Below are 26,387 nucleotides of genomic sequence, written 5' to 3'. Positions count from 1 at the left end.
TACCTTAATTAAGACAGCAGATGTCAGAAGATAAGAAAAAATATTTGGTCCAGAAATATCACAAGCCCATAATATATGGGTATTTCAGTCAAGGAGTTGCTTGAAAGGTAGCAGAAGACATTTTATTTACAGAGCTGTCAGAAAGCTCAATAAACGCAGCCGAGTTGTTAAATGAGAAAGCTTTCTGGATGCAGACAGAAACAAATAATCCTTCACCAAGATGCACAACCTCGTAAAATTGGAATTAATGGCGTTAGCTTAGCATTTAGGCTCCAGATGACTGCTCAGATGGGGCTGCACGCCGCTCACAGTCAGCCCGTAATAAATAAAAACGCAATATTAGTCACTACAACAATGGAAGGATGTGAAAGTCAAAGAAAGTATCACACTGCTCAGTGTGCTCTTTGTGTAGTTTCATTTATGAGCAAAGGTGCTGGGTTGATCAAAAGAATACTACCTGGCTGTAAAAATACCACTCAAACACAGAAAAATAAAAAAAATATCTGCCTGAATCCACCGCGTCTCCTTCATTCTCCTGGCTCCATCCCATTAATCAGCCGCTTTATTCCACCCTGGTGAAATCGCTGTCTTGGATTTTGTCAGCTCAGCCCTTAGACAAAGCTTATGCATAGGCAAAAAAATATATATATTTATAAAAAAAAATATATCAGATGCCTTGTTCCAAAAAACCAACTGTGAAGTTAATATTGTCGAATACTTCGCTATGTCAGAATTAATAGCGACAGTATCTGGCAGGGAGTGCGGTACTGACATATTTTCATATTTATGACGCCTCAAGACAAGGGATTTTCTGAAATGCTATGAAAAACACTCCCAAAGTGGAAGACCAAGGCTTTTTACCAATGAAAGAGAACAATTCTCTCCCATTTCAAACCAAACAGCCTCACCATGGGCTATAAAAGCAGAGTAAAATACAAGCCCTGCGTCTTAGAACATATGGTGAGAATTGATGTAGTAACCGAGACTGCGTTTTAATTGCAACCATATTTGTTAGCTTACTGCGCTTGTGGGTGGGAGGAGGTTTTTTTGAGTGCAGTGCGGGGGCTTTACAAATTACTTATGCCCTACGTCAAGAGACTGTGTCTCTATTTTCTGCTCCCGATGTGTCAGTCACCGCTAACCTGTTCCAAATGAGGTCCACCAGGGGTCAGTCCTTTGGGCCGCCAGTTGGCCGCATGCCAGTTTAAAAATATGAATCATAGCCAAACTAGAGCTAAACTTAAGTGTGTTTACTTGCGTAACCAATTGTCCTTTTAGATAAGCAGCATTTCCTTTTTAGCCAAACCTACCAGACGGGGGGGGGGGAGTTGTCAGTACGTATTTTGAGCATTCGTAGCATGTCTGTGTTTTAGGTTTTGAGCTGGTATTATACTAGGTTGCTTAAAGAGAGATGCTTTAGTCTCGTCAACGCCATGTGGATTCAGTAAATATCTTTCTTAGTGTTTCCTGATTTGCTTTCTCAAACCAAGGCCCACTGAATCATCTCTTAAGGAACTTCAACAGCAATTAATGAGAAAACACTTGAAATTGGCATTCAAATGACTTTCTGTTAATTCACACCAGAACCACGAGATAACCGAACAACATTTCCCTGCGGCCATGTTAACTCTCCTTTGAGATGCCACAAGAATAAGCGGCCTTCGAATCTGGCTGACATTTGACAAGAAAAAGAACGGTGTAATGAAATTAGCTCAAGGTCGAGAGAGAGAGAGATATGATTTGAACACCTCTTTGACGACGGCTCGACGCACTCTTTTATGACGCGAACACGGGTCGAGAAAAGTCAGGCATTCAGCCGCAAAACCTCAACTTGCACTCGGGAGTCGAGTCGACCCTTCTTTTTTAGCGAGTGGCTGCTTCACAAACACTGATGTACTCCGTCCAATCGCAAGATCGGCTGGGGGAAATCTTGGCCGACGTGCAGCATTCTGAAAATGCCACTGGAATTTAAGACACTGTCGTAAGTAGGAAGTGAAGCTAATGCCTCGGGGTAATACTTATCCGTAGAAACAATGTAAAAAGCAATACAGTTTGTCCCTGCTCATGAAATAGGTAGGATTCCAGAGGCATTATGAACCTAAGCTGCCAAAATCAAGTAAAGGTGCTCACATACCATCAGATGAAAGCTTGCCCAATGGGAAACCATTGGTGACTGTATAGAAGTAACGGAAGAATTAAAAGTAAAAGCAGAAATACTATAATGTGAAAAAAACTTGGTAGTAGAGGCATATATTTAAAACCTTATTGGAGGGGAAGGGCAATATAATTACACTTCGTATATTACTATATATACACCTTTGTATATTATTAATTTTATATATATATACACACACACAGACAAACACAGAAAAATGCACACACACTTGTATGTTGTATTTATAGCTTATATTGTTTTATACACTTTTGTATGTTGTTATATAGTCTTGTATGTGTATATTGTATATTTTACACATACTTTTATACATTGCACCTCACACTTATTTAATTTTTGACCCTTTTTTGCTGACTGTAATTCCTCTTGCCTCTGCATAATGATGCTACTGGATACCAAATTTCCCACGGGATAAATAAATCTACCGTGACTAAATGTAATCTACCTACCTACCTACCTACCTACCAACCAACCTACCAGTTAGGTGTCCTAAAAGTATTAGGATTAAAAGTGCTCATTATGCAGAAGAATGCCACTTAAATGTTCTATCCTGCAAAGTATAAATGAAAAATAAAGAAATATAATAAATGAAGTAAAATACAAAGTGTATCCAGTTCTGATGTGTTGGGGATTGAAAATATATTCATTTACATTACTTCTGTGCAAAGTTGTAAGAGTGAAGTATCACTCATATCACCCAGATAGTTGTACTACATTTATAATTAGCACTTGAACAAGTAACTAATTCATAGAAAATGTATCGACTATTTAACTAACTGTTTGCTGGTACTAGCTTTTCCCCGTGGCCATGGAGACAACTGGAGGCTAAAGTCCCTAGAAGTATGGTTGAAAACTGGAGAAACTGCATTCAGGGAAGGATTACAGTCAAAAATAAAGTGAGGGACATTGAGGACAAACACAGATTACCACTGGTGCAACCGAACAATAGAAAATGATTCAACAACTATTAATAACTGTTTGCTGGTTTCTATGGATCCACCCAATCGCTCTAATTTAAAACATATGTGCCGTTGTCAGATCATGACAGCTTGTAGACTTAATTGTTCACCGTAAAGAAACAGTCAAGGTAAAACTGGAGTGCGGGATAGCGATGCATTTCACGTCAACCGGTCAGTTTGCTGTGTAGGTGAGCAACCAGAGCAAAAGAGTAATGGGGTGCGGCGTAAACCTGGCAGCGTGCAAGAAAACCTTGTTGGTGTGATTTTTGCAGAAGAGAAGGAACTAGAGACTACAGGATGGAGATATACCTCATATATACAGTGCGCTTCCACCCTGTTGTGCAATTACTCTCTCTGCCAGAAGGGGGAGTAAAACATTTTGCATCGCAGCTTTAATCAATAATAAAACCAACCTGTACTGATCATATCACCTTAAATCCAAGCTGATATCCAGTCTTAAGTCACAACACACAGATATATTATTAATATATTACAGAGCTCTAGCTGCAACCGACATGCCTAGTACACTGAAGCGCTCATTTGTTCTGGCTGCAGCTTGCAATGTGGGAAGGGCAAACAGCAGAGAACTACATATAATAGCACAGGAATAAAAGAGACAACAGAAACAATTAATTATTTAACCAAGCTTTGTTCTTCCATTTCATAATGTGACACAAATCAAATAAGCATTCATTGCGCTTGAGCTAGCTTCTGTGTAAAGCCTTGCTTCCACACTGTGATATCAAGGCAAAGCTACGATAACAAAACCATATGTAATCACTGCCATGCTCTATGTAAACAGACAGCAGCATTTATTATTAATACTGTTGTGAGGAGACTACAGGAGGCACGGGGCCATTACGAGAGGAGGAAAATGGTATGACAAAAGTTTTGCTGAGGCAGAAAACAGGTCCACGGTGAGCTCCGCCAGCGTAAGAGGGCTCACAGAGTGCTCATTAGTGCTACTTGGTCAACACATTAAGTATTAAAAGTGCAATGGCTGCGCACCCCGGCAATCCTCTGCATCAGAGATGTGGCAGCTGCTTCTCTGTTGGCTAATGACTCATCCACTTCTCGCATTCAGTGAACCCGTCTCTGTGATTTTTGAAGAACCTCATCTTTTTAAAGATCTCTTGGATGTTTGAGGAAAATGGAGACGATCATTAGCGCCCGGGTCCGCGGGATTTTCACACACACAGCACACCGTGCATGCTGAAGAGACGAGGTGACGACAGGCTGGACCGAAAATAACAGAGCTCGTTTAGAAGATGTAGCCTGAGATGCCAATCAGCCAAGCTTTAGCATAACCTGCCGGGCCTCAGTCAGCACCAGGAGCGCTCATCGGTCCCATTGGATGAAGCCAAAAAATTTATAAAAATCTCAGTATACGTACACAGGTACAAACATGACAGATAGTACAAATGTGTCAAAGTCTGTGGCTCCTGTGTTTCAACTAATTACTATACACTGATCAGGCATAACATTATGACCACCTTCCTAATATTGTGCAGGTCTCCCTTTTGCCTCCGAAACAGTTGTGACTCATCAGAGAATGGACATGGGTCTTCTGAGGGTGTCCTGTGGTGTCTGGCAACAGGATGTTGTTAGTGGGGGGCCTTTGAGGGGAGGGGCCTCTGTGGATCATCCCACAGATACTTGATCAGTTTGGGATCTACTGAATTTGGAGGCCAGGTCAACACCTTGTGCTGTTCTTCATGTTTTTTTTTTTAGTTGTTCTGGGGGGGTTTAATGTTGTGGCTGATCGGTTTATCTTGTACACTTCTTTTGACCACATTTATATCAAATAATGTGATGCTGAAACATTCAAGACGGGTCACATTTGACCCAGAGGACACTACAAGGGCCTAAAACACAACGAGTCAAAGTCTTTAGTATCTTTTTCTCTTCAACAGAACTTCAGTGAAGCTTTCTACAGTGTTTAGTGAACCCCTAAGAGACAATGGAAGCTAAAGTGACGCTATTCCGACAGTGTTTCTTCAGAAACACACAAGTAAATGTTCTTAGCATCTTTTTACACCTGAACTCGCGTGCCTTCCACAAAAACCTGTGTCGGAAACACATCCTCTTACAGCACAGACCGAAGACAACAGGGCCCACTTAGAAGACGCCAGCCAAAGCGCCGGGCGTAACCTGCCGCTCGTCAGTCCGCGTGCAGCCCCAGTCTCTGCGTCCCATTGCCGAAAATAAATCCCGGCACGCACGTGAGGGCGCAAACGCTAAAAAATAACAACAATCGAATGTAGTGGGAAACGACAACAAGTCGCCTCCTGCTTAAAAAACGCTGACGGAAAAAGGAGCAGGATGTTCCAGGGGATCCCCGGAAAAAGCTGGATCGGATCCATTGCATCCATTATTTCAGGCATTTGGGAGTCTCATGTTTTACACCACGCTTTACGACAAAATTCAAGAATCCATCACACATGTAAATGCTATTACAAAAGATATTCAAAACAGACTCCCTTTACATTGTTGATTTTATTTCTATTTTTACACCTTACATCCATTTTTTTTTTTTAAACTAGAGGTCTTTAAGTTTGTTTATGTGCAATTGAGCTACTGTGACCAAGCAATATCATTGTGGATGAATAATGCTGATCTAAGTCTAATGTAAGACAAACATTCACAACAATGACAGTAATAAATAATGTTTTCTATACAAACAATCTTTTAGTGTCTTGTTTGTTTTTTTTGTTCACATAAAATAAGAACTTAGGTAAAGCTTCCCTTAGTGATGGTGTGTGTTGGGTTTCGTATCCTGGACCTCCTACTGGGGACAGTGGAAGCTAAACGGGACGCTCTTCTGCATTTTAAGGAAGTGACAACAATAAAAAGTAACGATAATCTATAGATAGGGAAGAAGTGAAACGCAAAAACGCGATAAAGGTAACAGTTACAAGTCGTGAGTACTAGCCTGCAACTGGTCATTTTGTAGCGGAGGCCCCACAACACAGGAAACAGCGCTGCAACTAGGCGCGCCTCTAACAATTCCCAATCCACACACACACACACACACAGCCCTCTTCCTCACAAAAGGCTCACACACAATCCTTGTTTTGCATGCAAACCACCAAATAAATTACCCGCTCGTATGATTTGCATTCTTTCACTTTAGACAAATGTAAATCCCGGAAAGAAAAAAAAATCAAATCCAACACACAAACACGGGATGAGAAACAGCCGGCCGCTTTCTAATCACAATTCTTCCCCAACTTGTGCAATCTGAGAGCGGAGAGCTAGGACGAGAGCTAGCGATGGAGCATGCAAGTTTTCTTACGTACCAACTCCATACTTTTCCTTCTTAGTGGGAACCCAGCGAGACATTCTCGGCGTCGACGCTTCCCCGACTAGTCGTTTCTCCTGTTAGGGTGGGGGAAAAGGGTCCAGATGTGACCTCTTGTTAGTAACGGAGACTTTTTTTTTCAGTTTTCTCTCAGCTTCAGGGAGCTACACCGAGCAGCCATTTTCCACCAGTGACAGGACGCTCCGCAAGGGGGAGGAAGGGAACACAACTTTTTCAGCCTGTAGGCGTTCATAGGGCACTGCTCGGTGATACCGGGAAGGAAGCGGCGGCGAGGGCTTTTAATATTAACCATAGTTTCATTTAGCATTCGTGTGCCACCGTTATGACGTTGTATAAAGTTTTTGTGTTATAAAAATATTTTTTTTTTCACATTAACAAATAACACAAAATGACAAAAGTTTGCCCAAGCCACCCCCCTGTTACTTTTAATATTAAAAATAATTGTATTCAGAATGCGTCTGCCGCAGCATATTACCAGTGTTATGATGTTATAAAGTATTCTTACTTTAAAAAAATATATATATATTTCATTTTAACTTTCACGTTTACAATTTATCTATCAGGCTATTACTACCATTTTAACGTTGTAAAGTATTCAAGTATTTTTTGTATAGAACAATATTTGATTTTAACTTTTCACATTTACGAACGACGCCAAATAACAAAAATTTGCCCAAGCCCCGCCCCCTCCTGCCACACTGCTTGTCAGCAACTTTTAATATTGAAAAATAAATGTATTCCAAATTAATCTGCAGCAGCGTATTACAACAATTGTGATGTTATAAAGTATTTTTACTATAAAAATATTCTATATTTTGTTTAACTTTTTAACTTTTTTTTAACACAATTACAATTTTTTGTTACAAAATAACAAAAATTTGCCCAAGACAGCCCCATTTTCCTTTTGATATTAAAAATAATTGTATTCAAAAGCATATCACCACCATTATAATGTTATAAAGTATATTTTCTACGAAAATAATATTTTATTTGAACTTTTCACATGTACAAATAACACAAAAATATGCAAGGTTCTGTTGTGACATTCAAAATGCACATAAAATATTCAGAAATAAATGAAATGACAGATATTCAAAGCGTTTTGGAAGAAAGAAAACAAAGGAATTACTTTTAATTTTACTTTTTAACTGATAGCAATAGGACAAGTCTGCACTTTACTGTATATATTTCGATATTTGGACAAAATTGCTGTTTGTCTTGTTTATAAGCATAGAACTGGTGAAAGAGCAGAAGTCAAAAATTTTCTCTTAGCTTGAAAAACATAAAACCACACAAATTACACTATTACGACTTACTTTAATCCTTTTTTTTTTTTAAAAAATACAAGGTGTTACAGTATTTCAGCTGAAGGAAGTGTATGGTAACCTCTTACACTGGGTTACTCACTGTGGTAAAATCTGCAAACAAAGAAAGATCTTGATCTGGTCAGCTCAACCACAGAATTATATTTTTTTCAATAGACGCACATTTCCTTCCTCCTTTGTGGTCCGTGATGAAGCTGTAAGAGCCTAAGCGATCATGTCATGTTCTGAGAAGTGATGTCCAGGACTAATAGGAACTGTTCCTCGAAGCTGCAGGTGCAAAATAAAAGACATAACACACCAGCGACTGGTGCACACATTTGGATCTGCTCATTTGTATTCATCTTGTCTGCACATCATCTGATTGCGTCCCATATTTTAGAGAAGTCTCTTAACCACTGACCCTTCCCTTTCTCGGGCCTCTTCCAGTTGTCATGTTGGAGCCTTGCCAGCAGAGGGAGCAACTGTCGCTTCCTAACTTTCTTACTCCAACTTTCTAGCTCACAAAATAAGAGGCTACCTCTTGTGTAAATCTATTTTTACTCACTTAAGCTTTTGATTTGTTTTGATGTTATCTCCCAGGCACAGCAGACGAAAAATATGCCAATAGCTTTGAAACACTGCATATTCGTTCTGCGTGTAACTCCTCAGCTTGATAAGGTGTCTTAAAGCAGGTCACTGCAAATGATATTTAAGATATCTCTGTCTTATCTCTGTCTTTGAAAGACATTTGGAAAATGTTATTCCTCCCAGTGACACTGAAGTTACTTTGAAAGGCGTTTGGATACCGTTAATCCACAGAGAAACACAGAAATTCATTAAATATCAAAGCAGGGGCCAATTCGTTTTCTTTTTTTCTTTTTTATTGGAAGAAGTTGTATCTTCACAGATCTGTGTTAAACTGCCTTTAAATAACATCTGAAGCAGACTCTTGCCTCGGGCTTGGAGCAAATCCTTCTGTCTTGTAAATACCCTTCGCTCATGCATCGTGGGACATCATGTGGGTCACAGTTACTTATCTAACAGGACACTGGCCCATTTTAAGATAGTCTCACCAGAGTCACATGGCTCGGATAGACGCTTGAGGACAGCAGTGCCTCATCACCAGCCACCAACCACAAGATCACAGGGAAAGGGGAAGAAACAGGAGGCAATTCAACAAAGAGGATTTCCAAAGCAGCAAGTGAGTCATGGAGTAACAAGGATAATCTGCTCATTAGTGATGCTTTAACATTTGGGAGGACGCATGAATTTCAGGGAGTCTGAACTGCTCTTTTAAACATTGCACGGTGGCTTTGACGTGCATGAACCCAAGAGTTGGATGGTTTAGTTACTAAATGCTGAATGTTGACAATTTATTTCTTTAAATGGTGATCTTGTGACGTCACACGCTGCATCAACAAGTTGTTTTGTTTTTCTTCAGCCCGCCCATTCCCTCTGCTTTTCCATCTTCCTCGCCTCCTATCCTCTGTATTGGATGTTCAGCCCAATGCTCAGTAACTCTTTTGTTCGCCAGAGCGTCCTTTCACATTGCTACATGCCTGACTGGAGACAGTACCCACTAGCACCTACTTTATATCAAGACAGAGAGTGTTTACTTCCTTAACACTGAGGACTAAAAAAAAGGATGCTTTGTCAATAACTGGTGAGTAGCAGTATCAAGAAGAATGAAAGCATGAAATTGTAGTGTGTCTTATAACCATTTGAACCTAATTCTCATTCTTAATTGATGCCTTCTCATACATAGATCTGTAACAAAGATGACCTCGAACATTCTTATAGCAACTAATTCCTTGCAAAGCATTTCTGCCAGGCCTCATGGTAAGAAGTCCAGTTGAGCCAAGGGATTTTCATTTATACCTCGACTGCAAAGGGCTTTCATTGTAAGCGGAAACTTGAGAGCTGTGAGCGGACACCTGAGCACCAGAGGGATGACTCTCCGCAGGCCAGCTGCCCACCTAAGAAGAGCTCCGGGCTGGAGGAGATCAGGAGATGAGTCCTACTGGGAGAGCCTGATGGGAGAGGGGGATCATCTGCCCAGAGTTCCGCACCCCGCACAAGCACGCCGGCCGCAGAGCGCCATCGAAGGAGGCCAGTTGGACAGCTGGCTGGAGCACCTGCAGGAGCTTGAGAGCAAACTTAGAGCCCCGGTTCAGAATCAGGCTCCAGCTTTCAATGATCAGGCAACATCCATGCCTTTTATTAACAAAGAGGCGACCGGACGGGCCTGCAGACACACGGGCCTTCCCTTCTACAGCCAGGGCTCATCCTCCTGTGGGAGTTCAAGCTTATGCGAGAGTTCGCTGGGCAGCCAGGAGTCCCTCCAAACCGGATTTATTTCCCCTCCAGAGCGCAGAGGAAGCTGGGAGAGGGTTCACATCATGCAGGTCCCAAAGAAGGAACAAACTCAACTCAGTTACCTCGCTTCAGTCAAAATTGGATGGCTGCCAATCCAGAGAAGAGTAATGATGGTGGCTGATACCTGCAACCAAAACCAGTCTTTGGACCACTCTGCTGGCCACGTAAGACACACAACACCTTTTACTAATAAACCCTTAAACATGTATTCAACTGAATTCTTAGAGAAACACACAGTTTACATCCTTTAAAGCTAAGAAACCCATTTAATACTTTCATTTTTATTTTGTCGCATTGAGAATTAGCTCATTAAAACCTTCGCATCGGTCGTGATATCACCAGTTTTAAACAGGCCTTTGCCAAGATTTTGAGCTAATTTAATTAGGATTTGTCCCTGACACCCTCTCGTGTCGTGTGATTGTGATCCTCACATGTTGGTGAGGCCGTGTGAGCTCTGCAAGTTTAAAGTTAAGCGCTGTGTAATGAAGGTGACTGTGCTTTGTACCAGCCAAGGCGGCGTAAAACACACATGGCGCCGCTGAGAGCCATTTGCAGTCAAGTCCCAGTTACCCAGGGAGAAGGCTGAGCTCCGGCATCCTTTGAAAACAGCTTACTCTGCAGGAACTCCGCGCTTTCTCGAAAGGTTTACGACTCATTTGGAGACTGCGGCGGGCAGAGATTGAGCTCCGTGCCCTGAGAGGATGCAAGTCAGTGTTCAAAGATAATTCAGTGGGAGTATTACACAGTGAACTGATGATATGGCTTTGAATCGATAAGTTGCTGTGCCGTACCAGGAATTTGAACGAACCGATGCACAAAGCACATCCCTTCCCCTGTGACTCCTCACTGGGGGAAAATAATATACTTTGTGAAATCAGCATTGTGATTTTTTTTAATCTTCTACTCACTTAAACTTACAGTATTTAAATGAGGTTCATGAGTTCTTGCACTGAGAGAACATAATTAGAGGGTTAGTTTGGGATTTTGGAGAAATACTCTTATCCTCTGAGGACTACTGTTTGCAGGCTTCTGGTGTAGCCAATGTATGTCCGGCTAACAGTTAGCGTAAGTTAGGGCTAAGACGTCCTGTTCTGTGTGGCTGCAATTTTTAACAGTCTACAACTTAAGAAACAGAGTTGCATTAAAGAGGCGAGTTTACAGACATTTAACCATTTAAAACCACTACAATGCATGTTTTAAGGTATTTGCTTGACCTATATGTGGCCTGCTAGCTCTAGGGCCTGTTCCAGAAACTTCCAGCACCAAAATCATCTCTCTTGCCTACTGGGGGTTCGGGTAGTCGACTTTATTGATGTGTCATGACGCTTCAAGCAGGAAGTCGACTAGTCGCCGATCACGTGACAATAACTCACCTGAAAGGGCATTCGCTAACGCTAACACAGGAAAGGTCTAAATCCTCTCCGCGACAGTTAATTAACAAATTCACCAAACGTCCTGCGGTAACAGAGAGAAGGAGGCTGCACATCAACAATTTGCTGGTAAATGTCATTGTCTAAAGTTATTAGACCTAATTAGCTGCTCCAACACACTGTAAAGCAATATTAAACGCCATTGATGGTGCCGATTAGTAGGCTATGCTACTCGTGTATTTATGTTGTGTTCTATTAGTTGACGCTGTTGCTGTGGTTGTAGACCGTGTTTTTTTGTATCAGACTGGCGGTGTTTGTGGTGTTGACGTGGGGCTACAGACGACAGTAGTTTGTGTTCTAGCTTCAGTAAACTTGCAGAAAAGCCCAGTTTCCTTTGTGTAAATATGTGCAATCTGTATTCAGGTCAAGAACATAGATTTCTTTGTTGCAAAGAATTAGTTTCTATTGAGTTTTTATGTGTGACGTCATCGACTAGTTTACAACGACTCGACTTTCCCCACATAATTAGTCGACTTTGAAAAATCGGAAGTCGCTAACCCCTGTTGCCAACAGATTCTTCATATTTACATGCATGTGTTGTTGTTTTTTTCATAGAGACTAATACTGAGCTGCCAGTTAGCTCAGACTGGAAGTGAACATTTTAAATATCCTTAAATTCCTTGTTTTCAGTCTTTGTGAGAAACTAAGCTATCAGGCTCCTATCAGCAGTGTTAGCTTCATATCTACCATTAACATTGGCAAGAACGCAGAGCAGCTTTTTTCCACTAAATGCCAACATTTCTGACCACAGTAATTTACTTTATCGGGCCAGGTAATGCTAATTTAAAGGTATTTTACTTTTTTTTAACAGGTGAAACTGAAACAACCCATCACTCCAACGTTTCAAAAGAATCGAGTGACACCCAAGGCACAGGGTACGTATGCAGTTTGCTGTATCATCGTTACTTGTGTAACAGCTGATAACTATCATATAAAAAAACTTTTCTACTTCCAAGAAAAGCCAGTTAGGCAAGTATGATCATCATGCAAGAGTTGAACCTAAAACACACACATTAAAACCAAATTAAAAAACATTAAAATGAACGCTCTTTCGCGAGCAAAAAAATACCCAAAACACACAAACAGTCCCTTTCAGTGGATGTTTAGTGCTTGATCAGTGCTATAACAAATATGGCCACGGGGTAACTGCATGGGTCAGGTTAGCCAGAGGCAGAACAAGAGCCTATTTCAGGGATGACTTGCCACACAGTTTACCTGCCTCTAATCAGCTCCTTGCAGCAGTGTTGCCTGTGTCCTCTCTCAAACGCTTCACAATGACCGACTGGGCGATCGCTTCAAACAACATCCTCCTAAAAACAAAGCCAATTTCAAGTACAACTGGCCCTGACTGCAATGCCATGGGACTCTGCTGGCAGCGTTACAGGCAAAGGAAACGGGCGCTATTAAGGCCTGAAAAGCTGACGGAAAAAAAAAAAAAAGAGGCAGGGTGGGGGTGGAAGCCAGAGGGAGAAAGATAAGGAGAGATGCAGACTGATTGGAGAAGGAGCCCTGTTAATCTTTGAACATGGCAGCCCGGCACTCGTTGGGTTTGATGTGAGGTTTGATCCTTCAACCTTGTCCTTGTTTATACATAGATTATCCTGGCAAGTCTCAGGCTGCCTGCAGAAATCAAAGCAGTCCATCCATGGAAGCAAGGAGCTTTGATAGACAGCGTGCAGTTGTTTTTAAGCTACATAAACCTTATTAACATCATATATCCCAGCGCTTAAAGGTATATGCACAGGCTTTGGTCCCATAAATATTTAAGACATCTTCTACTATAGGCAATCACTATTTATCATATCAAAATGATCCATAATATATGATTATGTACAGTGTCATTGATGACTCCAGTTCTGCACAGACGTATTTGATAGAAAGTTTTTCCTTTGAGGGTCATAGATCCATAATAATAATGTATATCTTGCAAGTCAGTCAAACAGGCCATAAATATTTATATCTTCACTTACTTCACAGTGAATAATAATGCTATGCAAGCCTAGGTCCAGAAACTGGTGATGGGTGAAATACCAGCAAAGGAAGGAGCTAAAAATCTTTCTGCAGTTCTGCATCCAAATATGCCTTTATGCTACATTTAAATCCACAATTCCACATCTGACGATAATGGAAATTCAAACTACGGCCGACTCGGTTGCTTTGCAGATTCCAAACTTCTTTCTCATTATCTTCATCCTCGTCCCGGTTGCTGCTGACAACCCCCTTGCAGAAGCCGTTTTAATCAGACTAGAGGTCTCGTTGCAGACACTTACTGCCCTCTGCCTCCATAAAAGTCACATTTAACAAACTCAAAATGGCCCAGTGTTAATGAGCAAATGATAATAAAATTGGATGCTGTGCTTCGAGTGCCTCCATGTTCGGACGGACCGGCTAATTCTTAAACCCGATCACACTTAGGTTTGGAGAATTTCACGAGGACGAGGAATAAATTGTGAGGGTGGGGACTTCAGGAGGTATTTGCCATATGGCCTTGCCTCTTTATATCCCCAGCTGGGATATTAAGGTCAGCTGTTGATTCAGAGAAATGGCGATTTGAGCTTAGTTAGTTGAGGTAAGGAGAGATGCTCTTTCTAGAGAGACGGTGAGGGCAGCATGTGGAAGGCAGTGTCAGAAGGGCCACAGTCACTTTATTTTTTTATTTCTTTAGCTGTTATCACGTTTGCAAAGTGGTGCAATTTTCACCTTGTCTCTCGTTTTTTTTCTTTTTTTTTCTCTCCTCTTAAAAAAGCGCCACGGATTATCCGCACGGCATTCAAGGGTTATCCCAGAGCCTGTCGCCATGGTAACAGCAGCAGGTGGAAATGCAGCCAAGCAAGCATTAAGGGTGGCATTAGAGTATCAGTCAGGGCGGCGAGAGGCAGGCCAGTCAAGTCGTGTCGCCGCGTCTCCCGGGGAGGCTGAGAAAGTGGCATCGGGGGTGGTGCTAGACTCACTTGACTGAGCCTGTGTCAATTATTGACAGTGTCAACATTGACATACAGTCAGGGGAATACCTGACTTGTGTGTTTGTACGTGACAAAGACGAAGACAGACAGAGAGGCAGAAAGAGAGAATGTGTGTTGTGTGAAATGCGTCAGTGGGTCATTTGTTTTGCCTTGACACATAGATGGAGAGTCGGAGAGGAGTCACACTGGTCCAGGTGCTTTGGGCGTGAGGACGTGGCAAACCCCTGACCAAGGCTCTACTATTATTAAACAGGTAACAGTTTTCTTAACATTGATCGCTGGATAAACTGGAGTCATGTTTTTTTTGCAGAAGTAGAATAAATACTCTGGCTATCAGAGGGTGTCTGTGTGTGTGATGTCTGGATAATGGGGTAAAACTAAGTCTTCGATTCCTCGTGCTTAGGCCACTGTCTCCGATTTCTAACCGTGATGTGTGGTTTTTCACGTGACACTCAATATTGGACACGCCCAAGCTGGAAAAGGATCAAAATTTAGTGCCAAATTTACCTTTAAGTGTTCATATTCAGTACAAGAATGATTTAATGATTCAGTTAGTTGCCAGTAAAAACCTGAACTACTCGAATAAAAAAACAAAAACACTTCTACAGATAGCGCCAAAATGACTTCATAAGTCAAAGACAAAGTGGCCGATGGCAGAGTCATCACAGATGTCTACGTGGCGTTTAAAATACTGCCAGATACTGTGTGCGCCTAAAGCAGTGCAGAGTGAGCCATTTGTTCAAATCACAAAACATCTATCAGAGTTGGCTTTGATATAATGCAAATAGTAAAGTCAAGTGCCAGTAACCATAATTCTCATTATCTAAATGTCATCATTTACGGTTATTCAGCGTGTGGATATATGAATTAGATCTGAATATGAATGTCTCCTCCCTCCATATAGTTTTGTCCTTTCTCGTTTTTAGTTCTCAAAGGGAAATAGAAATGGATAAATCTCTTTTCTTAGAAATGGTTACTGGTTTATGCAACTCCTGATGAATGAGGGTTCAGGGAGGTATGTCACACCATAAACCAGGGACCTATCAGTATTTCTCCATGCTCCATAAACACCATCAGAATCCTCTTGCCCAAGGACTGGAATCTTTGCCTTTTGCCCCTCAGTTTCTATTGAGGATAGAGTCTCATTGTTATTCCGTGAGGGATAAGTCACGCTGTGTGCTGGCTTTGCCTGCTGCTGCTTCCATTGCTACTGGGGCATTCGCTGTGTCAAGCATGGGGAGAGTCATCTGACTGAAGAACAAACGGCAAAGCCCCGAAGAAAGGCAGCTGACCCGCAGCTGAAATGTAGTACAAGTGAGATGTCGTTCTGTCAATATCCCACGCCGTGTGAATTTAGGTTATGAACCATTTTTCGGTATCGGCAAAATGAATGTACAGCTTCTGTTTTATTGTGTTGATTGATGACAGACCGTTTAGCATGAGGCCTTAGCGACAACAGATGGGCGGGATGGGGTTTCCATGCATAATTAAGGATCTTTATCACAAAGAATCTCTTTTATCCACATGCTGTAGGTGCCAGAAAAACGTAGCTTTCCCGCTAATGAAGGGGACAGACCTGTCGGCGGGCAAGTTCTGAGGAGAGGCTGGAGTACCAACAGGGTGTCAGGTATTCCTGGAGGCGGTAAGCCCAATGATCCCCCTGCAGGGACCCGCTCGGACCCCATCAGAAATTCCCCTCTGATACAAGCAACCAGCACAGAGCCCCTTAAGCATTCTCCTCTGTGTCGTACCACTTCTGCTGATCCCTGCAGAACACACTCTTTGCTGCGAGGGACAAACACCACAGAGGCATGTAAGTCACATACTCCTTTGCAAAGGACGAGCAGCGTTCAGCCTATAAAGGCAACGGCCCCCTTGTGTGGAGCAAACAATCAGCTTTCACACATACAGACAAGCTCTGCAGCGGCTACACTCGTGCCCCAGAACAAAGCCGGCTTCTCCTCCATCACCATCTCCTCCAGGAAAGTGAGCAGGTCCGCCAGTCTGCCCGGCTCCCACACCTCCGGCCTGTCTTCCCGGTCCAGCGAGTCTCCTTCTCCCCCTCTCGACCACCAACCGATGGACCCAACCTCCAGGCAGGTGATGGTGGAAAGGAAGGCCACTATAGTCAAGGTGACGGAGAGAAGGGTGATCTCCAGCCCCGGCCCAAGCAGACACAGGACGGGGACGCCACCTGATAACCATGCTTTGGACACGGTGGTCCACAGAAGGAAGGCCACCATCATCAAAGTGACAGAGCACAGTGAAAGCTACAGCCCGAGGTCCAGGCGCCAAGAGTACAGGCACAGCTACACCGAGGGAGTGTATGCAGAACCTTCAAATCACCTTCTGAATCCTGCGCCAGATTCATCTGTAAATGCTTTTTCTTCAGAACCAGAGAGAAATGGTACACTGCACAGATCAACGCTGAGTCTCTTTGTGAGCAACCCGCCCGCTGTAGCAGCACCCTCTTCCTCAGAGGTTCCTCCAAAGGGTGTTGGACGGAGATCGGTCAGGCCACACAGACCACTGAGCTGCTATGGCAGTGTGACTGGAAACGAGGAGCCAAGCAAGGAGAATGCGACACAACCGGCTGCCAGGAAATGGAGCTTAGGGCTTCCACAAGAGACCAATAACAACCCTGCGAACTCCAACAGTAGTTTCATCAGCCCTGGGAAAGCAGTGAAAGAAGCAGGTCAGCCAGTGGCAGACAACCTTAAATCAGACGAAAAAGAAATATTGCCAGCACCCGAGGATGCAATGAGGAGAGCCTCCTCCTCTCTAACTCTCATCAAGGCCCCCGGTAGGTTTCTCTGTCCCACTTTGACAGTCTTCTTGTCAGCACACAGGCTCCCTCCGTCTCTGATCTCCGTTTTCAAAGGATGGCAATGTCTACATACACTTCCCCTGTGCCGTTTTTGTGTTCTGGCTTGAAGCTCTCGCGCAAGCCCTCTCAGAGTCGACGGCGTCTCTCCACGTTTGATGTCTTATTGACAGGCGTTATTAGATTGTATCGAGGCGAGTCCTTTATCTCCCGCCGTGAGTGAAATTGACACCCATGCCAGTTATATCTGCGCCGATGTCAAGCAACGCCGCCGAGGGCCCGTCGGCGCCCAGACGCGCTTTCTCATTTTCACCTTCTTTCATTTTCCCACGCATCTCTTTGCATGCATAATCTATTGCAGCCCTCCTTTTCATTGGCATCCCAGGGAAGGCAGAGACATCACAAGCTGCTAAACATGGTTGTAAAAAAAATACATATTATATGCATTTTTTTCCTGTATGCAGTAAATTCCTGAGGTTTATATCTAATGCCACATAGTGACAACATCCATACAAATGCATGAACTTAAGTGCGTTCTAAGAACTAATATGTCGCTGTATGTCTGCGCTGTATTCAAGCATCTGAAGTAAGGCTTGGTGTGAATGAAGCACAGTCTGTTTTACTTTACTGGCTGCTGGCCTCTGCTTCCAGTTTATGCTAGGCTAAACATGTGGCATCTTGCTTGTAGTTTCTTAATCATCATACTAATACCGGGACTGGCAGTGTTTTTGAGTCTAAGTGTATGCCAAGTCTCAAATCGATCAAATCTCACGTCCTCATTATGTGACTGAACTCTGGCTCGGGACCAAGTTTCAAGCCTGCAGCTGTAATTTAAAATTGTCCTCACAAACGACATACACCGATCAGGCATAACATTGTGACCACTGGCAGGAGAGGTTAATAGCATCGACCATCTTGTGACAATGCATGTTCTCCTGGGAAGCTTTTGGACCTGGAATTCGTGTGGATGTTACTGAGACGTGTACAACCCACCTAGACCAGACCAGTCCACAGACGGTGAATTCATGGAACCTCGGTTACAACCTTGGTTACATTTACTGTATAACCCTCGGTTCTGCTCCACAGGATCCGCCATATTCCCAGTTGCTGTAGCTTTCGCCATCAACAGACCTGCCATTCATTCGTGTGGATGTTAGACGTGTAGCACCCACCTAGGCCAGACCAGGCCGTAGACGGTGAATTCATAGAACCTCGGTTACGACCTTGGTTACATTTACTGTATAATCCTCGGTTCTGCTCCACAGGGTACGCCATATTCCCAGTTGATGTGGCTTTCGCCTGCCATTCATTCGTGTGGATGTTAGACATGTAGCACCCACTTAGACCAGACCAGGCACCCCCACCCCATAGCAATGACACTCCTTCATGGCAGCAGCCATCCCAATCAGGATGCAGCCTGACACAGACACACACACAAAAACAATTTAGGAACAACTAAAAAAAACATGAAGAACAGCACAAGGTGTTGACTTGGCCTCCAAATTCACCAGATCCCAAACTGATCAAGTATCTGTGGGATGATCTACAGAGGCCCCTCCCCTCAAAGGCCCCCCCACTAACAGCATTGTGTTGCCAGGCACCACAGGACACCCTCAGAAGGCCCATGTCGATTCTCTGATGAGTCACAACTGTTTTGGAGGCACAAGGGAGACCTACACAATATTAGGAAGGTGGTCATAATGTTATGTCTGATCGGTGTAAGCGCTGTTTATTCCTATAAAACTACCATCAGATATCGTAAATAATCAGGTGAATGAGTAATACGAGGAGGGCGTTTTCTGCTGAGCTGGTGCCTTTCTCCATCCGCGATGTCTTCTCTCTGTGTGAAATTATTAATTATTCTTTAATCGCATTCATTAAGAGTGTCGTCAATTAATTACAAGGCCCGAGGCGGCGCCATTTAAATTCAGCGTCTGATACAGTCGGCAGCCGAATGTGGCAGGATATTAAACTGCGCTGAAGCCTCGACTGCGGTGCACAGCAGCCCGAAAGAGATACCGCTCAATAACGGCCAGCCCGCGTCTCTGTTTCACTCTGTCTTCCGTTACATCAAAGAACCTCTTGCTTTTCAGATCCCGGCTCCCGTCAGTCTCCGGAGGAAGTGCTTGCCCTCAATGCGGCCGCGATCATAGCGAATATCAAACTCCAAAGACAGCTTAGTAAGAAGAAAAAACCAAATGGCGATTCTGAGAAGGACTCTGCTGCATCACCCCAGGGTAATTCTGGTATTACATCCCCTTTCCCCTCATGCTTGTGTGTGTGTACTCGTAATTTCTCACCTTATAAAAATTGATCTTTATTTCTATTAACTGAAAATGTTGCAAGAAAGATTAGACTGAATCAATACAGAGAGACTGTGAAATTCCTCAGCCCTTACACACTCTGTTTGGTGCATTCCAAGAACTAATATGTCGAGGCAGGCCCAGGGGCCGATTGAGCAACTGTGCGCCGTAATCAGGCATCTGAAGCAAGGCTCACTGTGAATGAAGCGCAACCTGTTTTACTTTTTTCTTCCTCGGCAGTGACAGATGAGGGGGAATGCACGAGGCCACGCTTTGATCAAAGCCAGGTCCAACGCCACGACCAGGCCCGCGCTGCATTTGTCCAGCTGGGCCCGGACGCCGAAGGGTCGGCCGAACCCATTTCTCTTCAGGTGAGTTCGGAAGTGATTCACTGAGCCAATAAAACAACGGAGCGAAAGGCTTGAGGCTAAGATCTGTGGGATCATTCAAAACGAGAAAATGTCCACGCCGATCAGGCATAACATTATGACCACTGACAGGTGACGATGCAACATTCTGCTGGCATTCGTGTGGATGTTACTTAGACATGTAGCACCCACCTAGACCAGACCAGACACCTCCACCCCATAGCAATGACACTCCTTGATGGCAGCAGATCCACAGAGGCCCCTCCCCTCAACCCACTAGACCCAAAGGCCCTCACAAAGGACACTCTCAGAAGGCCCATGTCCATTCTCTGATGAGTCCCAACTGTTTTGGAGGCACAAGGGAGACCTACACAATATTAGGAAGGTGGTCATAGTGTTACGCCTGATCATGTGTGTGTTTAATTGAATTGAATTAAATGAATATGTACAACAAGCACATTTTTATTACCCCAAAACAGCAAAAATAAGAGAAAAGCTAGAATAAAATGAAGCCTCTGAAGCGCCGTTATTCACCACGATGTCAACAAACAGGAACAACACATTTATTTACACTTGCTCTTCCACTGGACACCTCCAGGCTACAGACGTTCTGTATGCCGTGTCCTGTATGTTCAGGGACACGGGGAGTCTCTACACAAGGACCAGGCTTAAATGTTTTGTCAAGTAGAGCCCTTGTTTGTTTCCGATCTTGGCAGCAAGCGCTGCAGAGGTCCAGGCCGGGCTTCATCAGCCGCTCCCAGGGCAGAGTGCGGGAGCTGGAGCGGAGGGCGCGGGAGAGGAGGGAGCGGTCCGACCCGGCGGACCCGCGGCCGGACGGCGGGCTCAGGCGGAGGGGAGCCCCCGGCGCCCAGCCCACCTCTCTGAACGGTAACGTGCCAGCAGCCGGGCCTCGTCCCTCTCATCCACTGTAGGGCCCCATTGTCCCCGTGCAGCTGCGGTGGCCGTTTGCCACGCAGATAATTGCGTACATGCGGATTTGGAACAAAGAGAGGTAGTGTTGTTTTTCGGGATTAAAAAAAAAAGAAGTTACTGATAGGTAACTCATGTAGTTCCCTTTATTTTTAGAATCAGAATCAGAATCAGAAAAGACTTTATTGCCAAGCATGATCGTACATACAAGGAATTTGCTTTGGTGTTGTTACGCCTAAAATAAAATAAAATAAAATAAAATTTAGCTCGAAGGTAAATGATTTAAATCCAAAACACTGAGCCACCACATCTAATCCAGAGCAAGACATTATAGGAATCTCAATAGCTTTAAAGATTTGGCATAAAAACAGCTAAAAGACGACATAAAATATCACACATTAAATCTACAAAGACAAATATGTGTATTATATATTAAGAAATGATTAAACAAAAGGGCAGAATATGAAAAATAATAAAATGGCTTTAATTCGTCATCTTATCGTTAAGGCAGTGATGGATTAACTGTGACTAAATACAATAAATGCCACTTGAATTAAGAAATAAATGGCTTTTTTTTTTCGTGCACCTGCCACAGCAAGTTCCTCCTTATTGAACACCAAGGTTTCAGAACGGCTTCCGGCGCTGAGTCGAAATGTTTCTGTGGCCTTTGAGTGTCCTTAAGCTCTCGATGTGTTCTGTGAGATCGGGTTTCCATTCAAGTCTTGCAAGGCTGCAAAATAAACAATAAAGAGTTTTAAAAAGATCCGTGAGGGAAATTTTGTAGCTTTCTCTGCCCTCTACTGGCCGTAACAGGAAAACACATCAGTGGGACATTAGTCAGTACTTCATAGAGAAGAAAAAGTATTTGTTTGAATGTTTATGAGAGCTTAAATCACTTGCATGATGGTGTTACAGCGTTATACATCAGAAAATGTCTTGAGAATGAACAGAGAAGGTGCTTTTGTGTTATTTTTTTTAACCTAATCGTGTAGTTTCTGCCTGGAGGTCACTTTATTTCTGTCTGCCGGCCTCTTCGTACACCAGGAAAAGCTAGAATGAGTGTGTGTACGTGTTTCCAGGTAACCTTTTCAGGCCCGGAGACAGAGCCGTCGCTGGAAAAGAGACGCAGCCGAGACCCAAGCGGTGAGTTCCTTCTCGGCCTCTTCCTTGGTGTCGGGCGCTTCCTCTATGCGGGCGGACCCGTGATTATCTCTCGCGCCGCCTTTGCATGTGGCGGCAGATCTTGTATCGGTTACATCTCCACGCGAAATATGCAGCTCTGGTTTATCTCTCCATGCTTTAGTTTATTTCCTTGATAGATCCACATTATGATTAGGGAGATAACACTCGTCTAATGTGTAGTGTTGTTAAACGGTTAAATTAGTCTTAAAAGGACATGACTGGTAAATTCTTGCTTGATAAACATATATGTGTGTTCTGATAACTGAGACATACTCCGATCAGGCATTACATTATGACCACCTTCCTAATATTGTGTAGGTCTCCCTTGTGCCTCCAAAACAGTTGTGACTCATCAGAGAATGGACATGGGCCTTCTGAGGGTGTCCTGTGGTGTCTGGCAACACAGTGTTGTTAATGGGGGGGCCTTTGGGTCCTATGGGTTGAGGGGAGGGGCCTCTGTAGATCATCCCACAGGTTTTGGAGCCCGGTATGGGTTTGAGTAACTCTCTGCCTCTTTTAATAAAAACAATATATTGGGAAATTATACAAACTAAAGTGTAACGCAGTTGTTTGAGTGTGCTGTCTCTGTGCACTGTGAAAATGCTTCAGGCTCTTCAAGTTTGGATTCTTATCCATTGTGCAACACCATGAGGGAGACATGTGATTGGCTCCAGATCCCTTCTGCAGCAGGACAATGACCCCTAATAATACAGCCAGAGTCGCAGTGAACTACAGCGATTGTGTAGGTCTCCCTTGTGCCTCCAAAACAGTTCTGACCCATGAGAGAATGGACATGGGCCTCCTGAGGGTGTCCTGTGGTGTCTGGCAACAGGATGTTGTTAGTGGGGGGCCTTTGAGGGGAGGGGCCTCTGTGGATCATCCCACAGATACTTGATCAGTTTGGGATCTAGTGAATTTGGAGGCCAGGTCAACACCTTGTGATGTTCTTCATGTTTAGTTGTTCCTAAAACGTTTTTGTACGTGCAACTGTGTCAGGCTGCATCCTGCTCGGGACGGCTGCTGCCATCAAGGAGTGTCTTTGCTATGGGGTGGGGGTGCCTGGTCTGGTCTAGGTGGGTGCTACATGTCTAAGTAACATCCACATGAATGAATGCCAGGTCCAAAAGTTTCCCAGCAGAACATTGAATTGTCACAAGATGGTCGATGTTATTTACTTCTCCTGTCATAATGTTATGCTTGATCGGTGTATATTGGTGCAAAAAACAGTCATAAAAGATGCAATATTTGATCTCTTACAGCATGCTCGCAGAGGTGAAGAGGAAAAAGGATGAAGAGATGAAGAGGGCCGCGTGTTTGAGCAACAGACAGCGAGTAGACCTGTTCAAAAAGGTGATTTGTGCAAGTCTCACTAAATCAGCCATTGGACACCGTTATTGTGTTGAGGTTTCCAAACATGCAAAATATTCCCCTTTTGAAGTTGCGCTTAAGATGATGCATAGGACATCTATTTCATTTTAACGCAACGGCAATAAAAAGCATGCAGCGGCGGGTTTTAATATTTCCCAACATAAACATTTCAATTTCTGGAGCAAGCACAGGCGTAACGTGCAGTTAAATAGCACCGAGTGTGAAATGAAATGATTTTCCCATATGTACGGGAGAAAAACTGGATTTTAAAGGGGTAAACGCGACGAGATGGTCGGCCCAAATCCGTCTCATAGCATTTAAAAGAACAGACATGCCTATTACGATCTAATTGAAGCCGTTAGAGAGACACATGTACGCAGAAATGAGTCACCAAATACCTAGAATAAAACAAATAACCAGAAAACGGCTCGTCACGGTGTCACAAGCCCCAGCCTGAGACACTAAACACAGCATTAATTGTGTATACGACCCGCAGGCAATTGAGCAAGTAATAACACACCTTTCTCCTACAAGCTCAATTAAACCTCGCAAAGGGGTGAAACATTTTGCAGTAATGGCCAACACTAACGGGCTCCTGTAGTAGCGACGCGGCCTTTTCTCTCTTCAGAGGAGGAACTGTTGTAAATAATGGATTTAAACGGCCCGGCCGAGTCCGGTGTGGTTAATTGAAAAGAGCAGCTTTGAGTGGGAACTTAAAAGACATTTAATCACACAAAAGAATTCCAAAACATGGCGGAGAACTGGCTTTTTATGGATGTTTTACTGCTGAACAGTTCAGTTAGTAGCATACTGCACAACCTAGTATTTATTCTCTAATATACTGTAATTTACAGCTTTTGCAGTGGTGTCATAGAACTATGTGTTGTCATTTTTATAGACATGTTTCTTCATTACATGTTCAAAATCATAGTCAAAATCATAACTTCCTATAAATAAATAAATAAATAAATAATAGTAATAAAAAAAATTTAAACAGAAAGTTTTCTTAGAATTAGATTATTTATTTATTTTTAGTTAAAATAGTTAGAGTTATTTTTAGTTAAAATAGTTAGAGTTAGAGTTTTCTAATATTAGCGACTGAATGGATGCAGCAATATTTTATAAATTTAATTTTAATTTTTTTTTTGCTGCTCTGTTAATGACTGGGGATGCAGGAATATTTTAATATATTTTTTTGTTGTTTTTTTTATTATTTTTTAATATTAATATTAACGATTGGAGGGATACGGGGATATTTTCACTTTTATTTTTTCATTTACCACGCAATTAAAAACTGAAGAGGTGTAGGAATATTATTTGTTGTCTTTTATTTATTACTCCGTTGCATATTTAAAGCGATGCGGGAATATTTTTTCATATCTCTTTTGATTTTAAATTTGAAGGAGGTGATGCAGGAATATTTTTTTTAATTTTTTTATATATATATTTTTCATTTACTACACTATTTAAAAAAAACTGAAGGGATGCAGGGGTATGTTATACAGTTTTTTATATATATTTTTTATTTACTGCACTGTAACAATTGAAGCAATGCATTTTAATAATATATATTTTTCAATTACTGCACCAGTTGCATGTGACGCTGCAGAGAACCAGATAAGGAGTGAGAAGGATGCAGTGAGTGTATCTGTGTGAAATCCATTCTGTTTGTTTCTTTAAAGACAATACACTGACTATTTAAGCTCAATGCTGCTGTTCTGCTATTGCTCCACTAGATGTAGCTGCTGCCTAATTTTTCCTTTTCCTTTCCCGCCCACCGGGAGTTACATGAGAGAAGCCGATCTGAAAAAGCGTACCCTGGAGGCTTTAAGTGGGTGTTCGGGTTCATTTCTTTTATTCTGTTATTCTGAGGGCAAAAATTAACGTCGCCCTCCGGAGAAGTGAGTTCGATTCGCCGCGGTAATTGCAGTCACCCATTCTCTCATCCTGACGAGAAGCTGTGAACAGTCTCATTGTGTTTGAGTGTGTGAGGCCTGTGTTCGCCGCCAAACAAAAGGCCCTTCAGTGGCAGAGGGAGCTACAGTGCGGTGCCACCGTTCAGCCGAGCTGCAGACATAGTGGGTGCCACCCACGCTGCTGCTGTGGCAGATAACGCGGGGAGGAAGGGGGGGCCACCACGCCTGAGGATCGGGCTAACAGGAGCAGGGAATCCGAATGGGGTGGGCGAGAGGGTGACATGTAGCAGACTTCAGATTCGGATCTGAGGATTGAGGAGCCTGTGGACTACAGGATTAGCCATCCTTCATACGTCATATGTCATTCATCTGAGCGTTTGTTTTCTTGTTGCAGAAACTGCTGGATCAAGTCCTCCAAAGAAGCAACAGCTAAAGAAGAAGACGATGACCTTACCGAGCCGTTTGACAGTGCTGAACATGAATTAAAAACCAGTAAAGCTCACGTTATATCCCCGGCTGCCTTCAGCTCTCGTTGTGTTTCCCTTCTTTATGACCGTTACATCGGAGTCATGAAGCTTAACATCTGTTTTTCTAGGAGATAAATCCAGGGCAAGCTTTCAGCAAACCCGGACATCATTTACCGCAGTTTTGAAGGATTTTCCAGAACCTTCAAGACTCTTCTCCGCATCTGGATAAAATATATATACTGTATTCTCATGCACAATAAAAAAAATAATAATTTTAACATGCTTCCCCTTGGTTGCATTTTCTAACAAAACAAATCAATGTGAGGAAAGTGACATATCCCTGTGCCCTGTAATCTAATCCCAGATAAATCGGATGATATTTGTAATTGTGTTACGTGCAAATCCTGCAAAGGAGACACTGTATGTCTGTCTGTTTTGCTCAAGAAGAAGCAGAGGATCAGTTTAGGACACGTTAAATGTGTGCAGTGGACTGAACACGTTA

The 26,387-nt window shown here is 43.0% G+C and overlaps 2 protein-coding genes across 2 annotated transcripts in view; one reads left to right on the top strand and one right to left on the bottom strand.

Moving 5' to 3' along the window:
* The window catches only part of dock1 (dedicator of cytokinesis 1), a 200,906-nt gene extending 194,279 nt beyond the window's left edge, over nucleotides 1–6,627 (bottom strand). Inside the window, exon 1 of the mRNA XM_084567048.1 lies at nucleotides 6,432–6,627. Coding sequence (XP_084423174.1) covers nucleotides 6,432–6,474 — 43 coding nt within the window. The 5' untranslated portion in view covers nucleotides 6,475–6,627. The remainder of the gene's footprint in view (nucleotides 1–6,431) is intronic.
* A 3,080-nt stretch (nucleotides 6,628–9,707) lies between these two features.
* Nucleotides 9,708–26,129, top strand: cUnh10orf90 (chromosome Un C10orf90 homolog; the record flags this gene model as incomplete). Its single annotated transcript, XM_084567290.1, has 8 exons — nucleotides 9,708–10,298; nucleotides 16,061–17,330; nucleotides 19,445–19,588; nucleotides 19,895–20,025; nucleotides 20,739–20,910; nucleotides 22,032–22,095; nucleotides 23,394–23,484; nucleotides 25,813–26,129. The coding sequence occupies 8 exons, from the start codon at nucleotides 9,708–9,710 to the stop codon at nucleotides 25,849–25,851; spliced, it is 2,502 nt and encodes an 833-aa protein (XP_084423416.1). The 3' UTR covers nucleotides 25,852–26,129.
* Between the last annotated feature and the right edge of the window lie 258 nt (nucleotides 26,130–26,387).

The sequence above is a fragment of the Chelon labrosus genome (genome assembly GCF_963514085.1).
Source record: "Chelon labrosus genome assembly, chromosome: 19".
NCBI lineage: Eukaryota > Metazoa > Chordata > Actinopteri > Mugiliformes > Mugilidae > Chelon > Chelon labrosus.
Note: the sequence above shows the minus strand (reverse complement) of the source record. Positions and strands in the feature narration are given on the sequence as shown.